The sequence below is a fragment of the Acanthamoeba castellanii genome, assembly GCF_000313135.1.
Source record: "Acanthamoeba castellanii str. Neff unplaced genomic scaffold scf7180000084768, whole genome shotgun sequence".
Lineage (NCBI taxonomy): Eukaryota > Discosea > Longamoebia > Acanthamoebidae > Acanthamoeba > Acanthamoeba castellanii.
The window spans coordinates 376,780-396,379 of NW_004457618.1; the positions used below are offsets into that span (position 1 = coordinate 376,780).

General features: G+C 57.2%; 9 protein-coding genes and 1 pseudogene across 9 annotated transcripts in view; 4 read left to right on the forward strand and 6 right to left on the reverse strand.

Annotated features, from left to right (window-relative positions):
- The window catches only part of ACA1_254270 (response regulator receiver domain containing protein), a gene marked incomplete at both ends in the record, with an annotated part of 2,440 nt that extends 736 nt beyond the window's left edge, over positions 1–1,704 (reverse strand). The window contains 7 exons of the mRNA XM_004367589.1: positions 3–44; positions 142–297; positions 368–475; positions 547–764; positions 825–912; positions 993–1,221; positions 1,331–1,704. Coding sequence (XP_004367646.1) covers positions 3–44; positions 142–297; positions 368–475; positions 547–764; positions 825–912; positions 993–1,221; positions 1,331–1,704 — 1,215 coding nt within the window. The remainder of the gene's footprint in view (positions 1–2; positions 45–141; positions 298–367; positions 476–546; positions 765–824; positions 913–992; positions 1,222–1,330) is intronic.
- A 417-nt stretch (positions 1,705–2,121) lies between these two features.
- ACA1_254380 (uncharacterized protein) lies at positions 2,122–2,589 on the reverse strand (the record flags this gene model as incomplete). Its single annotated transcript, XM_004367590.1, has 1 exon — positions 2,122–2,589. The coding sequence occupies one exon, from the start codon at positions 2,587–2,589 to the stop codon at positions 2,122–2,124; it is 468 nt and encodes a 155-aa protein (XP_004367647.1).
- Positions 2,590–2,868: 279 nt separating this feature from the next.
- On the reverse strand, positions 2,869–6,536 carry ACA1_254390 (uncharacterized protein; the record flags this gene model as incomplete). Its single annotated transcript, XM_004367591.1, has 13 exons — positions 2,869–3,164; positions 3,268–3,457; positions 3,609–3,751; positions 3,949–4,075; positions 4,206–4,282; positions 4,397–4,455; positions 4,529–4,616; positions 4,729–4,944; positions 5,093–5,247; positions 5,354–5,471; positions 5,639–5,909; positions 6,117–6,275; positions 6,456–6,536. 13 exons carry the CDS (start codon positions 6,534–6,536, stop codon positions 2,869–2,871), a joined length of 1,980 nt encoding a protein of 659 aa, XP_004367648.1.
- A 278-nt stretch (positions 6,537–6,814) lies between these two features.
- On the forward strand, positions 6,815–10,149 carry ACA1_254400 (golgi family protein, putative; the record flags this gene model as incomplete). The annotated part of the gene is made up of 13 exons (XM_004367592.1): positions 6,815–6,851; positions 6,964–7,250; positions 7,342–7,684; positions 7,769–7,853; positions 7,963–8,020; positions 8,130–8,323; positions 8,506–8,606; positions 8,739–8,830; positions 8,947–9,010; positions 9,088–9,184; positions 9,273–9,369; positions 9,495–9,788; positions 9,886–10,149. 13 exons carry the CDS (start codon positions 6,815–6,817, stop codon positions 10,147–10,149), a joined length of 2,013 nt encoding a protein of 670 aa, XP_004367649.1.
- Positions 10,150–10,282: 133 nt separating this feature from the next.
- Positions 10,283–11,202, forward strand: ACA1_254410 (EF hand domain containing protein; the record flags this gene model as incomplete). Its single annotated transcript, XM_004367593.1, is given in 4 exon segments — positions 10,283–10,346; positions 10,501–10,763; positions 10,776–10,995; positions 11,117–11,202. The coding sequence occupies 4 exon segments, from the start codon at positions 10,283–10,285 to the stop codon at positions 11,200–11,202; spliced, it is 633 nt and encodes a 210-aa protein (XP_004367650.1).
- A 110-nt stretch (positions 11,203–11,312) lies between these two features.
- ACA1_254420 (Dcp1 family decapping family protein) lies at positions 11,313–13,296 on the reverse strand (the record flags this gene model as incomplete). The annotated part of the gene is made up of 5 exons (XM_004367594.1): positions 11,313–11,396; positions 11,494–11,955; positions 12,060–12,707; positions 12,803–12,928; positions 13,084–13,296. The coding sequence occupies 5 exons, from the start codon at positions 13,294–13,296 to the stop codon at positions 11,313–11,315; spliced, it is 1,533 nt and encodes a 510-aa protein (XP_004367651.1).
- A 102-nt stretch (positions 13,297–13,398) lies between these two features.
- ACA1_254430 (Appr1-p processing enzyme family protein, putative) lies at positions 13,399–14,725 on the forward strand (the record flags this gene model as incomplete). The annotated part of the gene is made up of 6 exons (XM_004367595.1): positions 13,399–13,591; positions 13,801–13,923; positions 14,003–14,051; positions 14,180–14,359; positions 14,449–14,523; positions 14,635–14,725. 6 exons carry the CDS (start codon positions 13,399–13,401, stop codon positions 14,723–14,725), a joined length of 711 nt encoding a protein of 236 aa, XP_004367652.1.
- An 89-nt stretch (positions 14,726–14,814) lies between these two features.
- ACA1_254440 (protein kinase domain containing protein) lies at positions 14,815–17,029 on the forward strand (the record flags this gene model as incomplete). Its single annotated transcript, XM_004367596.1, has 7 exons — positions 14,815–15,250; positions 15,382–15,556; positions 15,688–15,947; positions 16,202–16,331; positions 16,438–16,543; positions 16,648–16,808; positions 16,903–17,029. 7 exons carry the CDS (start codon positions 14,815–14,817, stop codon positions 17,027–17,029), a joined length of 1,395 nt encoding a protein of 464 aa, XP_004367653.1.
- Positions 17,030–17,099: 70 nt separating this feature from the next.
- Positions 17,100–17,956, reverse strand: ACA1_254450 (shortchain dehydrogenase/reductase SDR, putative; the record flags this gene model as incomplete). The annotated part of the gene is made up of 2 exons (XM_004367597.1): positions 17,100–17,726; positions 17,807–17,956. The coding sequence occupies 2 exons, from the start codon at positions 17,954–17,956 to the stop codon at positions 17,100–17,102; spliced, it is 777 nt and encodes a 258-aa protein (XP_004367654.1).
- A 590-nt stretch (positions 17,957–18,546) lies between these two features.
- The window catches only part of ACA1_254460, a 1,627-nt pseudogene continuing 573 nt past the window's right edge, over positions 18,547–19,600 (reverse strand).

Consider the following 19,600-nt stretch of genomic DNA (forward strand, 5'->3'; position numbering starts at 1 on the left):
GCCCCATACAGGCGGGTTATTGAGTTGTCGCCCTGGACGTAGTTCTGTGGCGCAAGAGGAGTCAACTGACTTGGCACGCGGAGCGGACAAAAAGAACAATGAAAGCGACGAACAGAGAACGAAGAAGAGTGTATGACTAACCTGGAAGAGACGGGCTTGTTCGGGCGGGGCGATGCCGATGCCTGTGTCTGCTACTTCGACGCGAACCGCACCCGTGGGCTGGCTCGTGATGGACACTCGAATGGTTCCCCCGCTCGGCGTAAACTTGCAGGCGTTCGAAACCAGGTTGCACACGATCTGCGCCACACGCAGCCCATCTCTCAATTCGCCTGTGATCACAAGAACCGCACTCCGTAGGTTGTCGTACCTGGCGAAAGCGGAGAGGGTCGCCCATGTAGTGGCTCGCTTGTGGGTTGAAGTACTTCTCCAGCGTGATCTGCTTGCCCTTCATCATCGCCGCAAACGTAGCGCAGACCTGGTGGGCCATTCATCATTCAAATGATTGCGTCTTGTGACGACGGACGGTGCACAGCGCTGCTTTCGCACCTTTTCGGCCTCGCGGGCGATGGAGAACGGAATGCATTCGATGCTGAAGGTGTCGGAGCAGGCCTTCTCAAAGTCGAGGATGTTGTTGAGCAGTCCGAGGAGATGTCGCCCGCACTGGGAGATCGTTTTGACCGTCTTGCGGCCGGCCTGGCGCGGAGGCATCCGCTCGATCAGCGAGTCGCACAGGGCCAGGATCCCATGCAACGGAGTGCGCAGCTCTGCAGTGGTAGCAGGCAGTGAGTACAGTTGGCATCGTGCACGATTGCGCCGCAACGTACCGTGTGAGGTGGTGGCTAGGAAGATGCTCTTGGCCTCGGCCGCTGCGCGCAGCTCGTCGTTGGCCCTCTTGACTTCCCCCAGCGCCACCTGCAATGGTGGTTCAGGCATCAGTCCTGATGAATGCAAGGTGGTTGGAGTGAATGGTGAGGGTGAAGGTGGTGACGCACACGCAGCCGGTGGAGGGCTCTGCCGCGACAGTACTCGTGCACGCAGGCGGTGAGGCCGAAGCAGAGCAGATAGGCGTTGACGGTGAGCGCACGCGCTGGTTCTTCGACCTGGATCCCGCTCGAGCGCGTAGAGCCCAGCAGAAAGAGGACGGCACCCTCGACCAGCACCAGCGCCAGGCCTATCAAGCCGCCTTCGACGCCCATCGTGAACGATAAGATCTTTGGCACCCTGCATACACAAGACGTAGCACCACCCTCAACATCTTGTTCAATCGATTTTTACTCCAATCGTGTAGAACATGTTTTAGTGGGAAGGGGGGGGGAAAAGGATTATTTACCAGCCGAGCCACACGTAGATCTCTGGGACGAGACCGTAGTGGAGGCACGCGAAGAGGGTTGTAAAGTTGATGACGCTGGTCAGAAGGAGGGCTGCCCTGATGAAGTCGTGCTTGACCCGCAGCAGGTAGAGGGCGACGATTTCCAGCGGGAGCACCGCGGCCAAGGAGAAGGTGGACAGGGTGCCGAGGCCCAGTAGTGTCAGGTGCAAGGTGGCCAGCACCAGGGCCATGATCTGCACCATCACAAACTTGCGGATGTCTTCGGCGCTATGCGACTCAGCGTAGCCGGCCGGCAGCACAAAGGCTAAGTGCGTGTCTTCATCGCCCACCTCCTTTTCGTAATCAATCCCTTGGTGATTGTTATTGTTGTTCATCGTCTTCATTGCCTGTGAGTGTGATGGTGATAGTGATGGTGGTGCTGTGATGGTGATGATGTTGTTGCTCTTGGCCGTTGGTTTGAATGCTCTAGACCGTTTGCGGGTGGATGGAGAAGGCGCTGAGACTGCTAATGCGCGGCCTTGATTGGTTGGCGAAGAGCCAGCGAAACAGGCACGCCATACAACTCCGGTCGCTCACGTCACGCCCTTCCGCTGGTGTACCTAAAAACCGAAGTCGAGGTTGGATCAGCATCTCCACCTACCAGAATGAATGATTCTGCAGACTAGGGCCAAACCAAACTGGGATCAGCCCAAAGTTGGCCAGAGGCAAGCCAGGACGCCTTCCCGTACCCCCTAGTTTCGGCCAAACAGTGACTATAATTGCAACTATAAAAGGAAATTACCCAATTTCATTCAATATAATTCAGCTTGGGTGGGGTCGCTGGGAATGGCAACGGTGGACCAGCGGCCCTTGGCGCGGTCTTCGTAGAGTGCCCGGTTGGCGAGAGAGAGCCGGAGTGCCAGGGGTTCGAAGGCATTCCACAGACGCGCGGTCGTGGCTCGGTCGGTGTTGTCCGGCGTGTGGTTGGCGATGTTGAGCGCCAGCGTGGCGAGCTGGCGATTTTCGTCGGCCAACTGATCGAGGGGCATGTGTGTCTTCATCTCCGCGGGCTTGTCCAGGACCTGGACGGTGCCGGTCAGCTCCTCGACCAGGCGACGGAAGGAGGTCACGCTCAGGACCATCGACTCCAGAACGGGCAGGGGGTGCGCCGGCTGCGGGCGACAGCACTCATCGGCCATCTTTTCCCCCTCGGCCGCGAGCAGGCGCAGGCGCACAGTCTCTGCTTCGAAGGGGCTGAGCTTCTCTGGAGTGGTTGTCATCTTGTATGGTGTGTGGTGTAGAATAAGTGGTCCCTTCTGCCTCTCTGTGCACTATTTTACCTGGTCTGGCACAACACCAGAAATTCAGGAGACTTTTTGGCGGACAACTCCGACTGTGTCGGGGAGGTCGCGTGCGGTGAGTTGGTGATTTTATCGAACGCTCCGCCACGATGTCCATCTCCTTGATAGTGATATCTTCATAGTAATAACTGATAGTGAAGGAATTGTTGTTTGATTTCTTGGGAACCGCTCAGCCCCTCGGAATGGAGGGACGAGCAATCAGATACGGACGGTCGTGCTCATGAGGTCGTCCAGGTCATCGAAGTCGTCATCGTCATCGTCGTCCCAGAAGTCGTCATCGTCGTCGTCGTCGTCATCGGAGTCCGAGTCCATGATGGCCAGCTTGCGCATCTCCAGCGCGCCCCGCAGCGTGTCCTGGAGCGAGGTGAACATGCCCAGCGAGTCGCCCAGCGCGGGCGGAGGAGGCGCCGCCAGCTTCTGCTTTTCGACTTCGGCCGGGTCCACCTTCTTGAGCTTGGTGCCCTTCAGCTGCGCCAGCAAGCCACCCATCGAACCTTCAAGCCAAACGACAATCAAGCGACCAATGAGCTCCATGGAGACACAGCACACGACCCCACACGCACGCGATAGTAACTGAGAGAGGCAGGTGTAGTATACCAGATTCTTCGGCTTCCTTTTCGAGTTCTTCGGTACGCTTCTGGATGGCGGCCTTCTTCTCCTCTTCGATCTGCTCGGCCGTGCGCTGGTCGACCACGCTGATGGCCTCCATGCCCAGCTGCTCCAGCAGCTGCGACAGCTCGTTCTGGCAGCCCTGCAGCGGCGTATCTTCCGAGTGCCTGCCCGCCGCCTGCACAAAGCCCACAAAATAAATAACCAAATATGAATAACAATTTATAATTTTACCATCAATTCATCTCTTTCGAAAAACAAATCATTGAAGAACAAAATAATAGAATTAACAAAATGATTTGGAAAAAAAGAAGAGATGCTTTGCATACCGCGGCGAGAGCGGCGGCGATGGAGGAGAGACGGGTTTTGGTGTCCGAGATGAGGTCTTCGCTCCGCTTGAGCCTCTCCTGCGCCTCCGCGTGCTCCTTTTGCAGCATCTCGAACTCCACCTGTCGCTGGATGCGCAGTTGCTCTGAGTGGTTTCAGTGTCGGGCTTGTCAGTCGCGTCGTCTGATGGAAACGAAACATACATCGCGCACGCACGCACGCACAGCACAGCACGACACGACACGACACGACACGACACGACACGACACGACACGACACGACACGACACGACACGACACGACACGACACGACACGACACGACACGACACACGTTGTACGAACCTTGTTTCTTCCATTCCTCTTCTAGGTTTACCATGGAGGTCAGGAAGTTGGTGAGCTGTGAATCGATCTTGATCTCCTTGGCCTCCAGATCCATTTGCCTCGTCAGCCGCTTCAGCTTCTTCGTTTCCTGTTGCAATCAACGTTCTCCATCAGACCCCAAAGATCTCCTCGCGACAACGCTCGAAAAGCTTGCGTTGCGTTGCGTTGCGTTGCGTTGCGTTGCGTTGCGTTGCGTTGCGTTGCGTTGCGTTGCGTACCTGAAGCATAGCGGCATCCTGGGGCGTCTGGATCATGCTACCGCGACGCGAAATTGTGATACCGCTCCCCTCCAGCTCTGTTTTTGTTTGGGGGGCGGAGGGGGGGGGAACAGTTACGATCGAAGCACACACGCAGACACACACGCGCACTCACACGAGAGGCGCGTGTGAATGACACATGGGTGACGAACCCTTGAGAATGAGCTTCTTGGTACTCTTCCTCCGCTTGCGCGCGAGTGCACGCTCAGCCCTGATGATTGTTAAATGTAATGTGTTATGGAATCTAATAATATGTTATGTTTTGATTGGTTGATGGCGCGTACCGCTGCTGCCGCATTTCGTTCGCCTGGCGGATGGCCTCCTGCATATCGGCCAGCGAGGAAATCTTGCCGTCCTTTTTCATTTGCTCCACTGTCACATTCGGAACCGTTTAGCACACCTTCACCATGCAACGCAGGCACCCGCACCGACACACACACACACACACACAAAGGATTGGAAAAAAAGAGAAGTGGTGAGGTACCCTTGGCCATCATCTTTTGCTCGCGGGCCTCTCGGCGCGCCCTGCGCTGCTCTTCGAGATCTTTCATGAGCGCCTGGAGTGCCTCGGGGCTCAGCTCCTCCCTCTGAATGCCCCTCTGCGCGAGCTGCCGCTTGATGGCGAGTTCCTCCTTCAGCTTTTTCAGCGCGTCCATCTTCTCTTGCTTGCGCGCCTCCAGGTTCGCCAGCATCACCGCACCTAAAATTTATTTTATAACAAAAAAAATTAGGAAAATGTAGGTCTAATTAAGTGAATAAAAGTGTACAAATATATAAAGAGTGACATAATAATAAATGTAAACAGAATAATTGTAAAAAATAAATAAATAAAAGAGAATGGCGCGTACTGCCATCGCTGGCGGGAGGCGCGAGGAAGGGCTTGTCCTGTTCGCCCAGGCGGCTGAGGAGCACAGCATTGACCGGCGGAGGAGTCGAGCCCGCGGGAAGACACCGCCCGGAGTGGCTCAGCGGCGAAGGAGGTCTGGTTCGCGCCGGCACCTCTCTGTGTGGGGGGAGCGAAGATGAATCTTACATGCACACACGCACGCGCACGCGCACGCGCACACCGCACACCGCACACGCGCAGAGAAAGTTGCTGGGGAAGGTACGGGGGAGTGGAGTGAGAGCTGCGACGTTGGGCAAGTGCGACCTTTTTCTTCTTCCACTGGAGCAGAATGGTCTGTTTGTGCGATTCGGGGAGCGATCCCATCTGATCTCGCTGTGCATCTGCGGACACGACACACGACACGCACATGTGATCACACAACACAAAACGCAACGCACGACACGCGCATATCACACAACACACAATGCAACACACGACACACATGACACGCAAAGGAAAGTCAGAAAAGAGTCAACTCCCAGGGAGTTGAACGCAATCAGATGCGTACCGGTGAATTTGAGGTCGTTCATCATCTCCTCGAATTCGGTGGCGAGATCGACGACGGTGACTTCGGTGTCGCGCGGGCTGAGCGGGCTCGAAATGATCCGGGGCGAGTTGGAGGCGGTCACGGCCGACGGCGGCGCGGTCACCGTCAGGATCGGCGTCCCCGGCCTGCTGTCCTTTTCTTTCTTTTCCTTCTTTTCCTTCTTTTCTTTCTTTTCCTTTTTGTCCTTTTTCTCTTTGCCCGCTTCCTGCACTTCGGGCGGACTCCCATCGGCCTGCACACACGGCGCACACGGCGCACACGGCGCACACGGCACGCACGACATGACACGACACACGACATACGACACACAACACAACACACACACACACACACACGACACCACACGATGATGAGAGTTTGACGGCAGGCGATCGCCTCGTGCCGACGAATCAGAGAACGAAGAATGATAAAATAATCACGAGGCACAGCGCACACGTACCCTAGACCGAGGGCTGATCAGCGAGCCGGCCGAGGGAAGCACGGGCGCAGAGGAGGCGAGCTTGGGCGACAACGGCGGCGGTGTGCCCTTGCCCTGTCGCTTGGCCTCCAGGTCGGCCTTCAGCTTCTCCAGCGCAGCCAGGGACGTCGTGTTGGTCGTCTGCAAACGCAACAAACAAAACCAACACAAATTTAATTCCTGCTGGTGGCATGACAACGCCATTTTGCACCAACATTTTTATTTTTTATTTATTTAAACTGTAAATACACTTATTTATGATTTGATTACGTCCTAAAATAACAAGGATTTATTTCCCCGCACATGAGGAAGGGGAGGGACCTTGAGGCGAGGCAAGGAGGTGGACTGGAGGATTCTTGCCCGCAACTCATCTTGCTTTGTCTTCACGTCTTCGGACGACATCTTTCTGGCGTTCTATTTGCTTTGTTTCGGGGTGGCAGGAAGGCGAACAAGGGCAATGCAGAGCTGTGGCCAGGTCGTGTGGGGAGAGCGAGGTTCTTGTTGCGGCTGCCCGGGCAAGCATGCGACAACCAACCAAGGGAATGCGGCCAATGTTTTATTTTGGGTTTTCTTCTTTGAAACAACGAGAAAACTGAGAAGAAAAAAGAGGAAACGCTTTTCTTTTTGATTCACAGCTGATTGAGTGGGTGATCATTCCCTGAGCCACAGCGCAACTCATGATGGACATGGACACTGAGGGGGACAACTCAGAGGAGGGTACTCTATCTGCTCCAAAACAGTTTAATCCGGATTTTGCGTTGAGCCCCCATTCGATGCCACTTCTACTTCTTCATCTTACTAATCGTGCCGTTCACACGTGTGCGTGTAGTGCTGCGCACGCGGGAGGAGAGCGAGCGGTCGCTGCTGTCGCTCATCCTTCCGCGCTACGCGGACATGGCCATGGGCGGCCACAGCGACGCCGACGAGCAGCTGCTGACCGAGTACGAGTCCTACCTGTCCTCCCTGTCGTCGGCCACCTTCCAGCAGCTCATGAAGGAGCCCGAGAAACTGCACGACGAGTCCGAGAAGATGAAGAAGCAGATGCAGGACCTGGCCTTCACCAACTACAAGGCCTTCATCCAGACCTCAGAGTGCATCCGCGGCATGAAGCAACAGGTGTGTCGTGTGTGTCGTGTGTGTCGTGTGTGTCGTGTCGTGTCGTGTGTCGTGTCGTGTGTTGTGCTCACAGGTGTTGGTGGGAGGGCAGGTGGCGGAGGTGCGCACGCTGGTCGGCGGACTGGAGACGGCCCTGCCCAGCCTGAGCAAGGCCTGCGAGCAGTTCTGTAAGACGGCGGTGGAGATCACGGCGCAGCGGGCCGCCACCCAGAACACGCTCGACCACCACACCAAGCTCATGGACATTCTCGAGATTCCAGAGCTGATGGAGACCTATGTGCGCTCGGAGCTCTACGACGAGGCGCTCCAGCTGGAGGCCTTCACGCACGGGCTCAAGAAGAAGCATCCCGACATCCCGCTGATCCAGTCGATCGCCACTGATGTCGACAAGTCGCGAGAGATGATGATTAACCAACTTCATCACAAACTGAGAGGTACCCACCTTGACACACACACACGACACACACGACGCACACGACGCACACGACGCACACGACACTAACGTTTGCCAATGACAGACAATATGGCTCTGCCTGGCTGCCTGCGTGCGATATCCCACTTGCGGAGGATGAATCTGTACAACGAAACACAGCTTCGCATCACGTACGGCGCCTCCCCTCCCCACCAGGCGCGATCCAGTTCTTCGAACCGGGCCAATTCTCACCTAAACAAAATTGTTGCGATTTGGTTGATCCAGATTTTTAAAGAGCAGAGACGCGTGGCTGCATTCCGTGATCGATGCCGTGCCCACCACCAACCCCTACACCTACGTACGTGCCGCACACGCACACACACATGCACGCACCACCGCACACGGGCAGCGACACGACCAACGTTACTAATCGAACGTGTGCTGTTATGCCGCTTTGATTGGAACAGTTGAACAAGCTGATCGACAGCTGTAGGGTGCATGTCTTCGACATCATCACCCAGTACCGGGCCATCTTCCCGGACGACAACCTCGCTGTGGCGGCGGCGGCGTCCCCCGCGCCCCGCGAGAGGGAGTCGGGCGTGGGCATCCTCCACAGCTGGCTCACCCAGAAGATCTCCGAGTTTGCCGACACGCTCAGCATGTACCGTCCGTCTCGCTCTGTTGTGCTTCCTGCGAGCTGCTAACACACGACACACGCGACACACGCGACACACGCGACACACACGACACACACGACACACGCACACACACGCACACACGACACACGACACACGACACACGACACACGACACACGCACACACGACACGAACGCACGCCGCTAGATATTTGCCGGAGGTGAAGGAGGGTGCGCTGGTCGGTAACATTTTGGAGCAGAGCATGTACTACGCCACCTCGCTGGCCAGGGTCGGACTCGACTTCAGAGGTCCGTCATTACATCGACCACCTGCTCCCACCTTACCTGCATCCCCATTGGCTCATGTCTGCACGTGTGTGCGGTTTTGCGTGTGCGTGTGCGGTTTTGCGTGTGCGTGTGTGCGTGTGCGTTACACAACAGGACTGCTGGGCCCGATATTCGAGCATGCGGTGTACAACCTGTTCTCCTCGTTCGTACAGACCGCTGTCCTCCGCTTCTCTCAGACTCTCAAGGTTTCTTTCCTCTTCTATATAGAACATTATTATTATTATTATTATTATTGCCAATTCAATAATTCTTACTATTTCCGCTCTCATCCTGCGCTTGCCGCGATTTAAATCGCGTTCAGGCGCAGAAGTGGGTGGCGCCGTCGCGAGCCCTGGCCGCGGCCATGCTGACGGGCCTGGACAACGGTAAGTGGGGGCCGAGCTCGCTCTCTTCGGGAAGGTGTGTCGCTTTCGAACTGAATTGATTGACGGACTTGGAACAGAGGCGAGCTCGAAGCTGGCCCCGCCCGTGGTGCTCATGGACTACCCGCCGCTGGCCGTCTTGACCAACAGCCTGCTCGCCTCCTTCAACGAACTGCGGTGCATGTCCACACACACGCACACGCAAAACCGCACACGCACACGCACACGCACACGCTCAACTTACACATCCACCTCGTTGGCGCAGGTCGTGCGCGTTGTACTCGCTACGCGAGGGCGTGTACGAGGTGGTCAACGCCGCGCTCACCAACGCGGCCCTCGAGATCCGCAATCTCCACAAACAGGTCAGTAATCAACCTCTAAGCGTGTGTGCGTGTGCGTGCGCGTGTGCGTGCGCGTGCGCGGTGCTCTGCGCACGCGTGCTTATGCGAACGATGATTCTGACGTGCTGTGGGACTTGACCGAGCAGTCCGTGCTGAGCGAGGAGGAGCGGGAGTACTTTGATAGCACGTGCCGCACTGCGGCAGAGGTGATGGTGCCCTACATCGGCCGATGCGTGGCCGCCATCTATCCGCGCCCCTCCGTCACCGCTGCGGCCGCGGTGGTGTTCGACCTGGCCAGCGCGCTCGCCATCCTGCGGCCCATCTACGAGAAGGACCTCCCGCCGCCGGCCTCGCCCGCGCCCTCGTCGTCGTCGCTGTCGTCGTCGTCAGTCACGGGCCTGCGCCCGCCCTCCTCCCCTGCCCAGGCACGTCGTCTCCTCGTCCGGCCAAACTCGCATACACCTAACCGCCTTGTCGGCGCGTGTCGTGTCGTGTCGTGCGTGTCGTGCGTGTGCGTGTGCGGTTTGTGCGGTGTAGAAGGGCGGATTGCTAGACATGTTGATGAACGACGAGGCGGAGGCGGCTGGGGAGGATGCACAGACTGTCTTGGCCGAAACGCCGTCGGCCAAGAACGAAGCGCAGGCAGTGGAAGAAAACGAAAACGGCAAAAAGAACGACGACCACAAAGAAGGCGACGACAGACCAGAGGAGAATGGAGGCGAGAAGGAGGAGAAGAAAGACGACACGCCGAAGGAGATGCCCCCCTCCGAACAAGAGGCGGAAGAGGTGCAGGCGGAGTGAACGAATAAAAACGACCTTTCATTTCATAAAATGCGCCAATGGCAGCCGCCAATGGGACACACTGAAAAGTGGGCAGTAACCGTTTTTTTCACCTGTCGTCCACCCCAACAACACTTGCCGTCCATCCACGACCATGTCTAAGATTGCTGCGCAGAAGGCCATCGCCGAACACCTTAAGAAGGTCGAGGAGGAGGAAGGTACCGCCCCCTCTCGCTTTCATTCTTTTGTTTTCTGTTAATCGGCACTTACACGATTCGTAGCCCATAATAAATAATACTCTTCAAAATAAATAATAATTTGAGTTTTATTGATTATTTTTATAATGATTTTTTACTTAAAATATAATGGCAGGTCCGCCCGCGCTTTCGCGTCGCGTGTTCGAGAAGTACGACAAGGACGAGAGCGGCACGATCGACCGCAACGAGTTCAAGGCCATGTGCTACGACCTCGGCTACTACCTCTCCGAGGCCGAGACCGACATCGCCTTCCGCACCATCGACCTCTCGGGCAACGGCGACATCACCTACGACGAATTCTACCAGGCACGCCACCACCGCACACGCCGCACGCACCGCACACGCACACGCACACGTCGCACGCGGCTGACAATGAGTGTGTGACCACAGTTCTGGCGGAACGACAAGCGGTTCGAGAACCTGCACAAGAACCCGGCCGAGCTGCAGCGCCTGCAGGCCGCCGTCGCCTACTTCCAGTTCTTTGACCAGGACAAGAGCGGACAGCTCGACAAGCAGGAGTTCGCGTCCCTGCACGCGGACCTCGTCAAGAACAACATGACCACCCACGACCTGGAGTCCTGCTTCGAAGAACTCGACACCGACGGCAGCGGTGCGTGCGTGTGTCGTGTGTGTCGTGTCGTGTGTGTCGTGTGTGTCGTGTGTGTCGTGTGTGTCGTGTGTGTCGTGTGTCGTGTCGTTAGCTCATCATCCATGAGCGATGGTGTACCCAGGTACGATCTCGTTCAACGAGTACGTCGAGTGGATCTCGTGCGCGCGGGTGCCCAAGGTCAAGGTCCTGCCTCCGCCTTCGGTCTAAGAAGGTCGGTGCGGGGGCGCTCAATAGTAAAATTTCGTTTAAACGAAATTGTTTTCGAAAGTGTTTCGTTTTCGTTGTCGTTTTCGTTTTCGTTTTCGCGCAAGAGGCCACTAGGAGGGCGCTGTCTTCTGGCTGGCGCCGTGGGCCAGCTGGGTCATGTAGCACTCGTACACCATGTCGATGAAACTGTCATCCTGTTGTGTTGGTTGTGTTTCGCGAAGTGTGACGGTCTCATGTTTAGCTTTGCACCTGCACCACAACAAACGCGACACCCACTCAACATGAACGTACGTTGGCGAGTGAGAGTAGAACCGAGCGGAGGTGCTGCTTGCTGGCGACGCTCCGGGCCGGGTGGTGCATCTGCTGCGGCACCAACGGCTGCTGAAGCTGCTGCGGGTGCGGTGGCTGCTGCTGCTGCTGAAGCTGCTGCGGAGGGGGCATGGGCTGGCGCATGATCGGGTGGTGCGGCAGGAGCGGCTGGTGGGGGTGCTGCTGGCCCGGGTGCATGGGCGGCAGGTGGTGCGGCGCCGGCTGCCCGAAGTGGGGCGGCACCGGCTGCTGCTGGGCGTGGAGCAGGTGCGGCGGGAACTGGGGGTGGGGGTGCTGCAGGTGGAGGTGGTGGTGCGGATGCGGATGCGGCTGCTGCACGAGCGAGCCGTTTTGCTGAGGCGGCGGCAGAGGCTCGCGATCTCTATCGGCGGACGGCTGCAGCAGATTGAGGAGCGCCGCACCTGCTGCGTTGCTGCCGTGGTCCTACATTGTGTGTGGATGTGTGTGTGTGTGTGTGTGTGTGTGTGCGTGTGTGCGTGTCAGAAGGACACGGCACACAACACGCCGCACCACGACATTTTACGAACCCGTGGTGGCTCCTGCTCGGGCTTGGCTGGCGTGGGCGCACTGACGGCCGGAGGCGCCGCAGCAGCGACGGCGACGGCGGGTGAGGACGAAGAAGACACCGACGGAAGTGAAGAAGAAGAGGTGGAAGAAGTGGAATCGCGGGCAACCGCCTGCGCGTAGGACGGAGTCGACCCGGCGCCGGTGGACCCAGCGACAATGCCGCCCAGCACGGCCGAGAGAATCGACGCGCCGGCCGCCTGGCCGCCCAGCGGCGCATAGCCGGCCGATGGCGACGGCGTCGAGGCCGAGACTGCCGGCGGTACGGCGGCTGCGGCGGCCGAGGGCTGTTGCAGGCCGGGCGGGCCGGCTGCGGCGGCCTGTGGGGCCGGGCTGCTGGCTTGGCTGGTCTTGTCAGCGCCCGCCGCCTTGTCGGCAGGTGTCTTGGTCGACGCGGCGGCGGCGGCGGTCTTTTCTTTGTCGACAGAGGCCTTGGCGGGCTTTTTGGAAGTGGTGGAGGACGTGGACGACGACGCGCTCGAGGCCTTGGCGTCGAGGAGCGCCCGCACGGCCTGGGAGATCTTGTGCTGCTCGTCCTTGGAGTAGAACCACACGCCCGTCGTCTCGTTCTTGTAGTTGCGCAGCAGAAGGTACGGCTCGCTCACTCGCATCTGTGTTGTACGCAGCGTTGAGCGCACGACACGCACCAGACACGACACGACACACGACACGCACAGCAGACACAACACACGACACGCCCACGGACCTGCAAGCCGGTTGTGATGGGTTCACAGAAGTTTTCAATGCTGATACGGTTGAGCACGACGATGGTGTGTAGCGGCTCTTCGGTTCGCTCGACGACGAAGAGCGATCCTTCTACCTCCTTCCTCTCCTGCTCGTAGTAGAGACGACGCAAATCAATAGTTTAAAAAAAGAAAAAGAGAAAAGCGAGGCATGCAGGTAAAAGAAGAAGAAGTTATTGTAAAAAGAAAGGATGGCCCTGATTACATTTATAAATTCCTTCTTACGTGGGGAGTGGCCACGTACCCAGGCTTGTGTAGCGGGAAGAAATTTGTAGAGGGCCACATGGCCGGCAGTGGCCAAGATCTGGTTAATCTTGGCGTCCAATCGCTGAAGCACCGCGAGATTCAATGCCATTTGTGTTCTACTTGCGTTGTTTTGTTCTACGTGACCGTTTGTTGTGCCCGAAGAAAAAGGAGGAGAAAAAAGCCGCCAAAAAGGGGAAAATGGAATTTCCATAAGAAAAGCATATTACGTCGACAGCCGCGGCTGAAATTGTTTGGCTGAAGCTGCCACGAACACAAAGAAGAACACATCCAGAGACAGAAACAAGACAAGAAGATGGACGAGGACATGCAGTTGGCGCTTGCTATTTCGTTGTCCATGCAACAGGGCGGTGGGGGTGGAGGAGATGCGGAGCCCTTGTGGTCGTCATCTTCTCAGAACCCCAAGAGCGGCAACCTGGTGGGCGTAGAGAGCCAAGTCGTGGCCACCCACCGCACCAACGATGGCAAAGTAATCCAAGTGCGCAGTGGTACTAAGAGCCTTCTTCCTCTCTTCCTCTTCTACTTGTTCTCTTCTCAGTTTCTACACACGAACGAAAAATTCTCGATTTTATTTTTTTTTTTTTCAATTATTCAACAAGTTCAATTGTATTCTAATTCTTTATGCAATTGTTTTATAAATCATTTATTTGCAATTGTTGTATCATTTATTTTACACTTCTTATATTGTGGGCGGCAGGCGACATGACGAAGGAGGACGTGGACATCATCGTGAATGCAGCCAACAAGCAGCTCGACCACGCGTCGGGCCTCGCTGGCGCCATCGTCAAAAACGGCGGCGAGATCATCCAGATCGAGTCTGGTACGCGCCTGGCCTGCTGGTGACCTGCTGTGCTGTTGGCGCGCGTTGTGACTAATGTCGCCCCCCATACATGGTACAGACATCTACATTCAAGAGAACGGCAAGGTTCACGATGGCGACATCGCTGTGTACGCCTACACGGGCTCTGGCACACGCACGGGGGCTTGAACTGTAATTAACGTGTGTGCGTGTGCGGTGTGTGTCGTGTCGTGTCGTGTCGTGTGTGTCTCGTGCGTGTTGTGTGTGCGGTGATCAGCACGGGCGCCGGAGAGCTGCCGGCGAAGAAGGTGATCCACGCGGTGGGTCCGATCTGGCACGGGGGAGCCGAGAACGAGGAGCTGCTTCTGCGACAGTGCGTGTGGAAGAGTCTCAAGAAGACCGAGGAGCTGGGCTTCGCCTCCATCTCCATCCCCGCCATCTCCAGCGGCATCTTCAGGTACTGTACCTTACAGAGCTCGTCTTCACCATCACCACCCAGGCCACACCACACAACATTCTGATCATTCTTGGCCAACACCACGCCAGGTTCCCGAAGGACCTGTGCGCCAGGATTCTGATTCAGACGACGCTCGACTTCTTCAAGTCCAACCCCAGATCCTCGTACGCTTTGTTTTCTTGTTTGCGCCCAGCTTTCTTTTTCCAAAAGTTGACAGTTTGGGACAAGACTGAATGAGTGAATGGCCATGTGGCTGTGGTGTGGCTGTGATGAAGGGTGAACGAGGTCCGATTCACGAACTTTGACAAGAACACGGTGGAGGTCTTCGAGAAGGAGTTCAAGAAGCGCTTTGGTGACTCGTCGTGAAGCTGGGCGCGAGTGGAAATGAGTGGGAAACGCAATTTCTTTTTGAAAAAGCAAAAAAAAAAACCGAAAGATCATCACGAGGCGAGAAGATGAAGAGGAGTCGAGAGGAGATGCCAACGACCCTGCATCGGCGGACGCAGTCGCATGGCAGCATCCTGCCCACAAATGCATCTTCATCTTCATCTTCTGCACGTGCCTCCACATTTCTACCCCCTGCCGCCCCCTCCCTCGGTTCATCTTCATCTTCATCTTCTTCCGTCGCCCGACCACCCTCGCACATTCAAATCACGCGCCCGCCCCAACCGCGAAGGGAGACCTCATCGCGGCACACGCCCACGCCGACCAGCGGCGGACGATTGGCCGCCAATCCATCCACGCCCGCGGCCGCCAAGTCTTCATCTTCGCCCTTTGGGGGCTTCAGCGCGTCGCGCGCCATCGACGAGTCGCTGCTCATGGGCACCTGCCGCCGCATCCAGCAGTACGAGACCCTCGAGCAAGTCGGCGAGGGCACTTACGGCGTCGTCTGTACGTCGCACTCGCGTTTGTGTGTGTCGTGTCGTGTCGTGTCGTGTCGTGTCGTGTGTGTGGTTGAACGTGTGCGGTGGTGTGTGCGATGCGTGCTGATGGTATTGTGATGCGTGCGCAATGCGTTGCAGATCGGGCGCGGGACATGCGAAGCAACAGGATCGTGGCGCTGAAGAAGGTGCGCATGGAGAAGGAGAAGGACGGCATCCCCATCACGTGCCTGCGCGAGGTCAAGATCCTCAAGGAGGTGGACCACCCCAACATCGTGCGGCTGCTCGGCGTCACCGTCGGCCGCCAGCTCGACGCGTACGTTGCGGGCCTCTCCCCAACTCTGGGCGTGCCTATCCCTCAACACCTCATGTCGTGTCTCGCGCGTGTGCGGTGTGTGTACGTTGTGTGTGTGTGTCGTGTGTGTCGTGTGTGTGTGTGGTGAGCAGAATGTATTTGGCGTTCGAGTATGTGGAACATGACCTTGCGGGTCTGATCGACAACATGAAGAAGCCGTTCACCGAGGCCGAGGTCAAGTGCCTCATGATGCAGCTCCTCCGCGCGGTTCACTACCTACACAGAAACTACTACATCCACCGAGACCTGAAGCTGTCCAATCTGCTGTTTAGCAACAAGGGCGAGCTCAAGCTATGCGACTTTGGCCTCGCGCGCATCTTCGGCGAACCCAACAAGGCCATGACACCCAAAGGTACGCACACGCACACGCACACGCACACGCACACGCACACGCACACGCACACGCACACGCACACGCACACGCACACGCACACGCACACGCTTCTAAACCTGACGCACGCACTACAGTGGTGACTCTCTGGTATCGAGCCCCCGAACTCCTTATGGGCTGTAAGACTACACCGTGGCAGGTACACCAGCGCTATTCTGTGCGTGTGCGTGTGCGGTCGCCAGTGTGCGGTGGTACCTGACCCCACCTATGTGTAGTGGACATGTGGGCCGTCGGGTGCATCTTCGGGGAGCTGCTCATGAACACGCCCGTGATGCCCGGCAAAACCGAGATCGAGCAGCTGCAGCTCATGTGCCGCCTGCTGGGCACCCCCAACGACAAAATTTGGTACGCCACCTTCAACAATACTAATTACAATGAAAAACAATAATAATAATAACAAATAACAAGTAACAAATGACAAATAATAATAATAATAATGGTGGTGGGCCAGGCCGGGGTATTACGAGCTGCCGAACGCCAAGATCATTGCCGGCCTGCCCCAGCAGAACTACCACATGATCAGCAACAAGTTCAAGTTCCTTTCGCCGGCTGGCCAGGTTCGTAGCACACCACAAACAAGCCCAAGACCAAAGGCTGACGATTGTTGGCCACCACAACTCCTCATCTGCTGTGTGTCGTGTGGTGGTGTTGCCTCGCTCAGGACCTGATCAAGAAATTCCTCACGTATGACCCGAACAAGCGGATAACGGCCTACCAGGCCCTGCAGCACCCCTACTTCACGGAGTCGCCCATGCCCAAATCGCCGGACATGATGCCCACCTTCCCCACCAAGCTCAACACCGGCTACCGACGCGCGCGAAGGTTTGATGGACATTTATTTATTTTTATTTATTTATTTATATTTACGTTTTGCTTTATTTGCTGATAATAATTAATTTTTTTTATATTAATGCAGGTCGGACGAGGTGCAGGAGGACAGGCGCATGGACGAGGAGCGACGACACCAGAACGATCGGTTCGGCGAGGTCTTCGGCGACCACGACTATGCCGGCGGCGCGCCGCTCAAAAAGAGGCGCTTCTAAGAAGAAGGGGTGTGACTGTGCATTTGGTTTGCAAAAAACCGGAACAAAACAAAACAAAACAAAACACGTTTCAGAAGCCGCCGGCGAGGCTGATGACCTGGGCCGTGACCCAGCTGGCCTCGTCGCTGGCCAGGAACGCCACCACGTTGGCGATCTCCTCCGGCCGGCCGGTACGGTGCTCCAGCGGCGTCTGCTGCTTCACCATCGCCCGCAGCTCGTCCGTCATCGCGCCCGCTGCCATGTCCGTTTCAACCACGCCCGGCGACACGGCGTTGACCCTGATGCCGCGCGGGCCGAGCTCCGCCGCCGCCGTGCGAGTAAGGGTGTCGACGGCCGACTTGAGCCCCGCGTAGACCCCGAAGTTCGGGAAGGCCAGAGTGGCGGCCCGGCTCGATATGTTGATGATGGAGCCGCCGGACTGGAGCACCTTGGCTGCGGCCTGGATGCCCCACAGGGTGCCCTTGAAGTTGATGGCGGTGAGCAGGTCCACTTGGGCCTCGGTCTCGCGCTCGATCGGCGCAGGGGTACCAGACACGGCCGAGTTGTTGACGAAGACGTCGAGGCGGCCCCACTTGTCGATGGCGGCGGCCACGAGCGACTCGACCTCTGCCTGCACCGCGACGTTGGCGCGGAAGGCAAAGGCCGAGCCTCCGGCCTCTTCGATGTGGGCCACCACGGCCTTGGCCGCCTCACCATCCTGCCATGGCAAAAACAAATGGCGAGGTGTCAAAACTTAAAAAAAAGTAAATGATCAAAAGGAGCAAGAAGAGGGCGGACCTGGACGTAGTTGACGACGACTTTGGCGCCGTCGGCGGCGAGCTTCTTGGCGATGGCGGCGCCGATGCCTCGGGAGCTGCCGGTGACGACGGCCACCTTGCCATCGAGTCGGCCAGCGGTTTGGGGTGCAGAAGATGAAGATGAGAACATGTTGCTGTTGGTTGGGGGTATGTTGGTTTGTTGTTGTTATTGAGGCCGAGAGGGCTGCATTTATATGGGAGTCGTCGGCGATAGGGGAATTTGACCGGCTGCAACTTGCAACCGACCAACAGGCAGCTCACGAAAGCTGCGACTTCAAAGACCCTCGGCGACTTCACCAAACCAATCACAATCGAGCGTGTGCTGGCAAATCAAGCTTTGGAAAACAGTCATGTCAACGCCGTATCGCCGGGCGTGGTAGAGACGGACATGTCAGCGGGCCTGCTGACGGACGAGCTGCGGGCGATGGTGGAACAGCAGACGCCGCTGGAGCACCGGAGGGGCCGGAGGAGATCACCAACGTGGTGGCGTTCCTGGCCAGCGACGAGGCCAGCTGGGTCACGACCCAGGTCATCATCCTCGCCGGTGGCTTCTGAAACGTGTTTTTTTATTTATTTTATATTTTTTTCTGAAAAAAATATAAAATAAAATTAAAAATAAAGAAAACAAGAGAACAAAACTTCTCTGCGCCAGTTGCTGGTGCTGGGTACTCCCTTCCCCAGTACTTTTGAATTTTGGGTGTAGTGGGTATGGGAGAAGGCTCAATGCTCTTTCTTGATGTTGCCATCTATCGTTGGCGAAGATGGCAACGTTGAGGATTTCAAGAGTCTGTGGGAAGATGAAGATGAAGAGGATGAAGAAGGAGAAGAGTTGGTGGTGGTGCCCAATACGACGAAGAGGGAGAAGGCGATGAAGATGAGCAGGGACGAGATGACCCGGGGTCCGCCGAGGCCCACGAAGTTGAACAACACGCCGGCGAGCAGGGGCGCCACGATGTCGCCGATGCTGTTGACGCTGCCGGCCACGCCCATGGCCAGCCCGATCTCCCGCTGGTCGAAGGCGTGCGAAAACGAGGCGAGCGCCGACGTGGACAGGACGAGGTGGCTCAGCGAGGCGACAGGCTGGAGCGCGACGAAGAGGGCGAGCGACGTGGTGAAGGCCGTGACGCCGTTGTAGAGGCCGAGCAGCAGGCCGGCGGCGACGAGGAGGGCGTGATGCGGGAAAGTGCGGGTGAGCGGCGCGTGGACGAGACCCGTGACCACGCCCGTCACACCCACCACCGACGTCATGTAGGACGAACCCTGCGTGTTGAGAATGAGTGCGCGCACAGTGTCAACTGTTGTGTGTGTGTTGCGTGTGTGTGTTGCGTGTGTGTGTGTGTGTGTGTGTTGTGTGTGTACCTCAGGACCTAGGCCGAATCGCTCGAGCATAAAGAGTCCGAAGTTGGCTCGGCCCATGGCCATGGCCAGGTGGATCATGAACTTGATCAGCAGCAGACGGCCCACCTTGGGTCTGGCGAACACTTCCCAGACGAGCTTCAGCTGGCGCACCACGCCGGTGGTGGCCTTGGTGTCCTCCTTCACGATCGTGTCTTCTTGACCGCCTTCATCGTCGCTTGTGCGGTCGTTGTTGCTCTCCTTGACGCGCTCGCTCTTGTCGTCGTGTGTTGGTAGTGATGGAGGAGTCGGCGCTGGCGGGTGGTGCTGGGGTCGCTGCTCGTCGACGAAGAAGAAGACGATGACAAAGTCGGCGAGGTAGAGCAAAGCGGCCACCAGCGCAGGCGCCATCTGGCCCACACGCGCCGAGAGGAGGCCG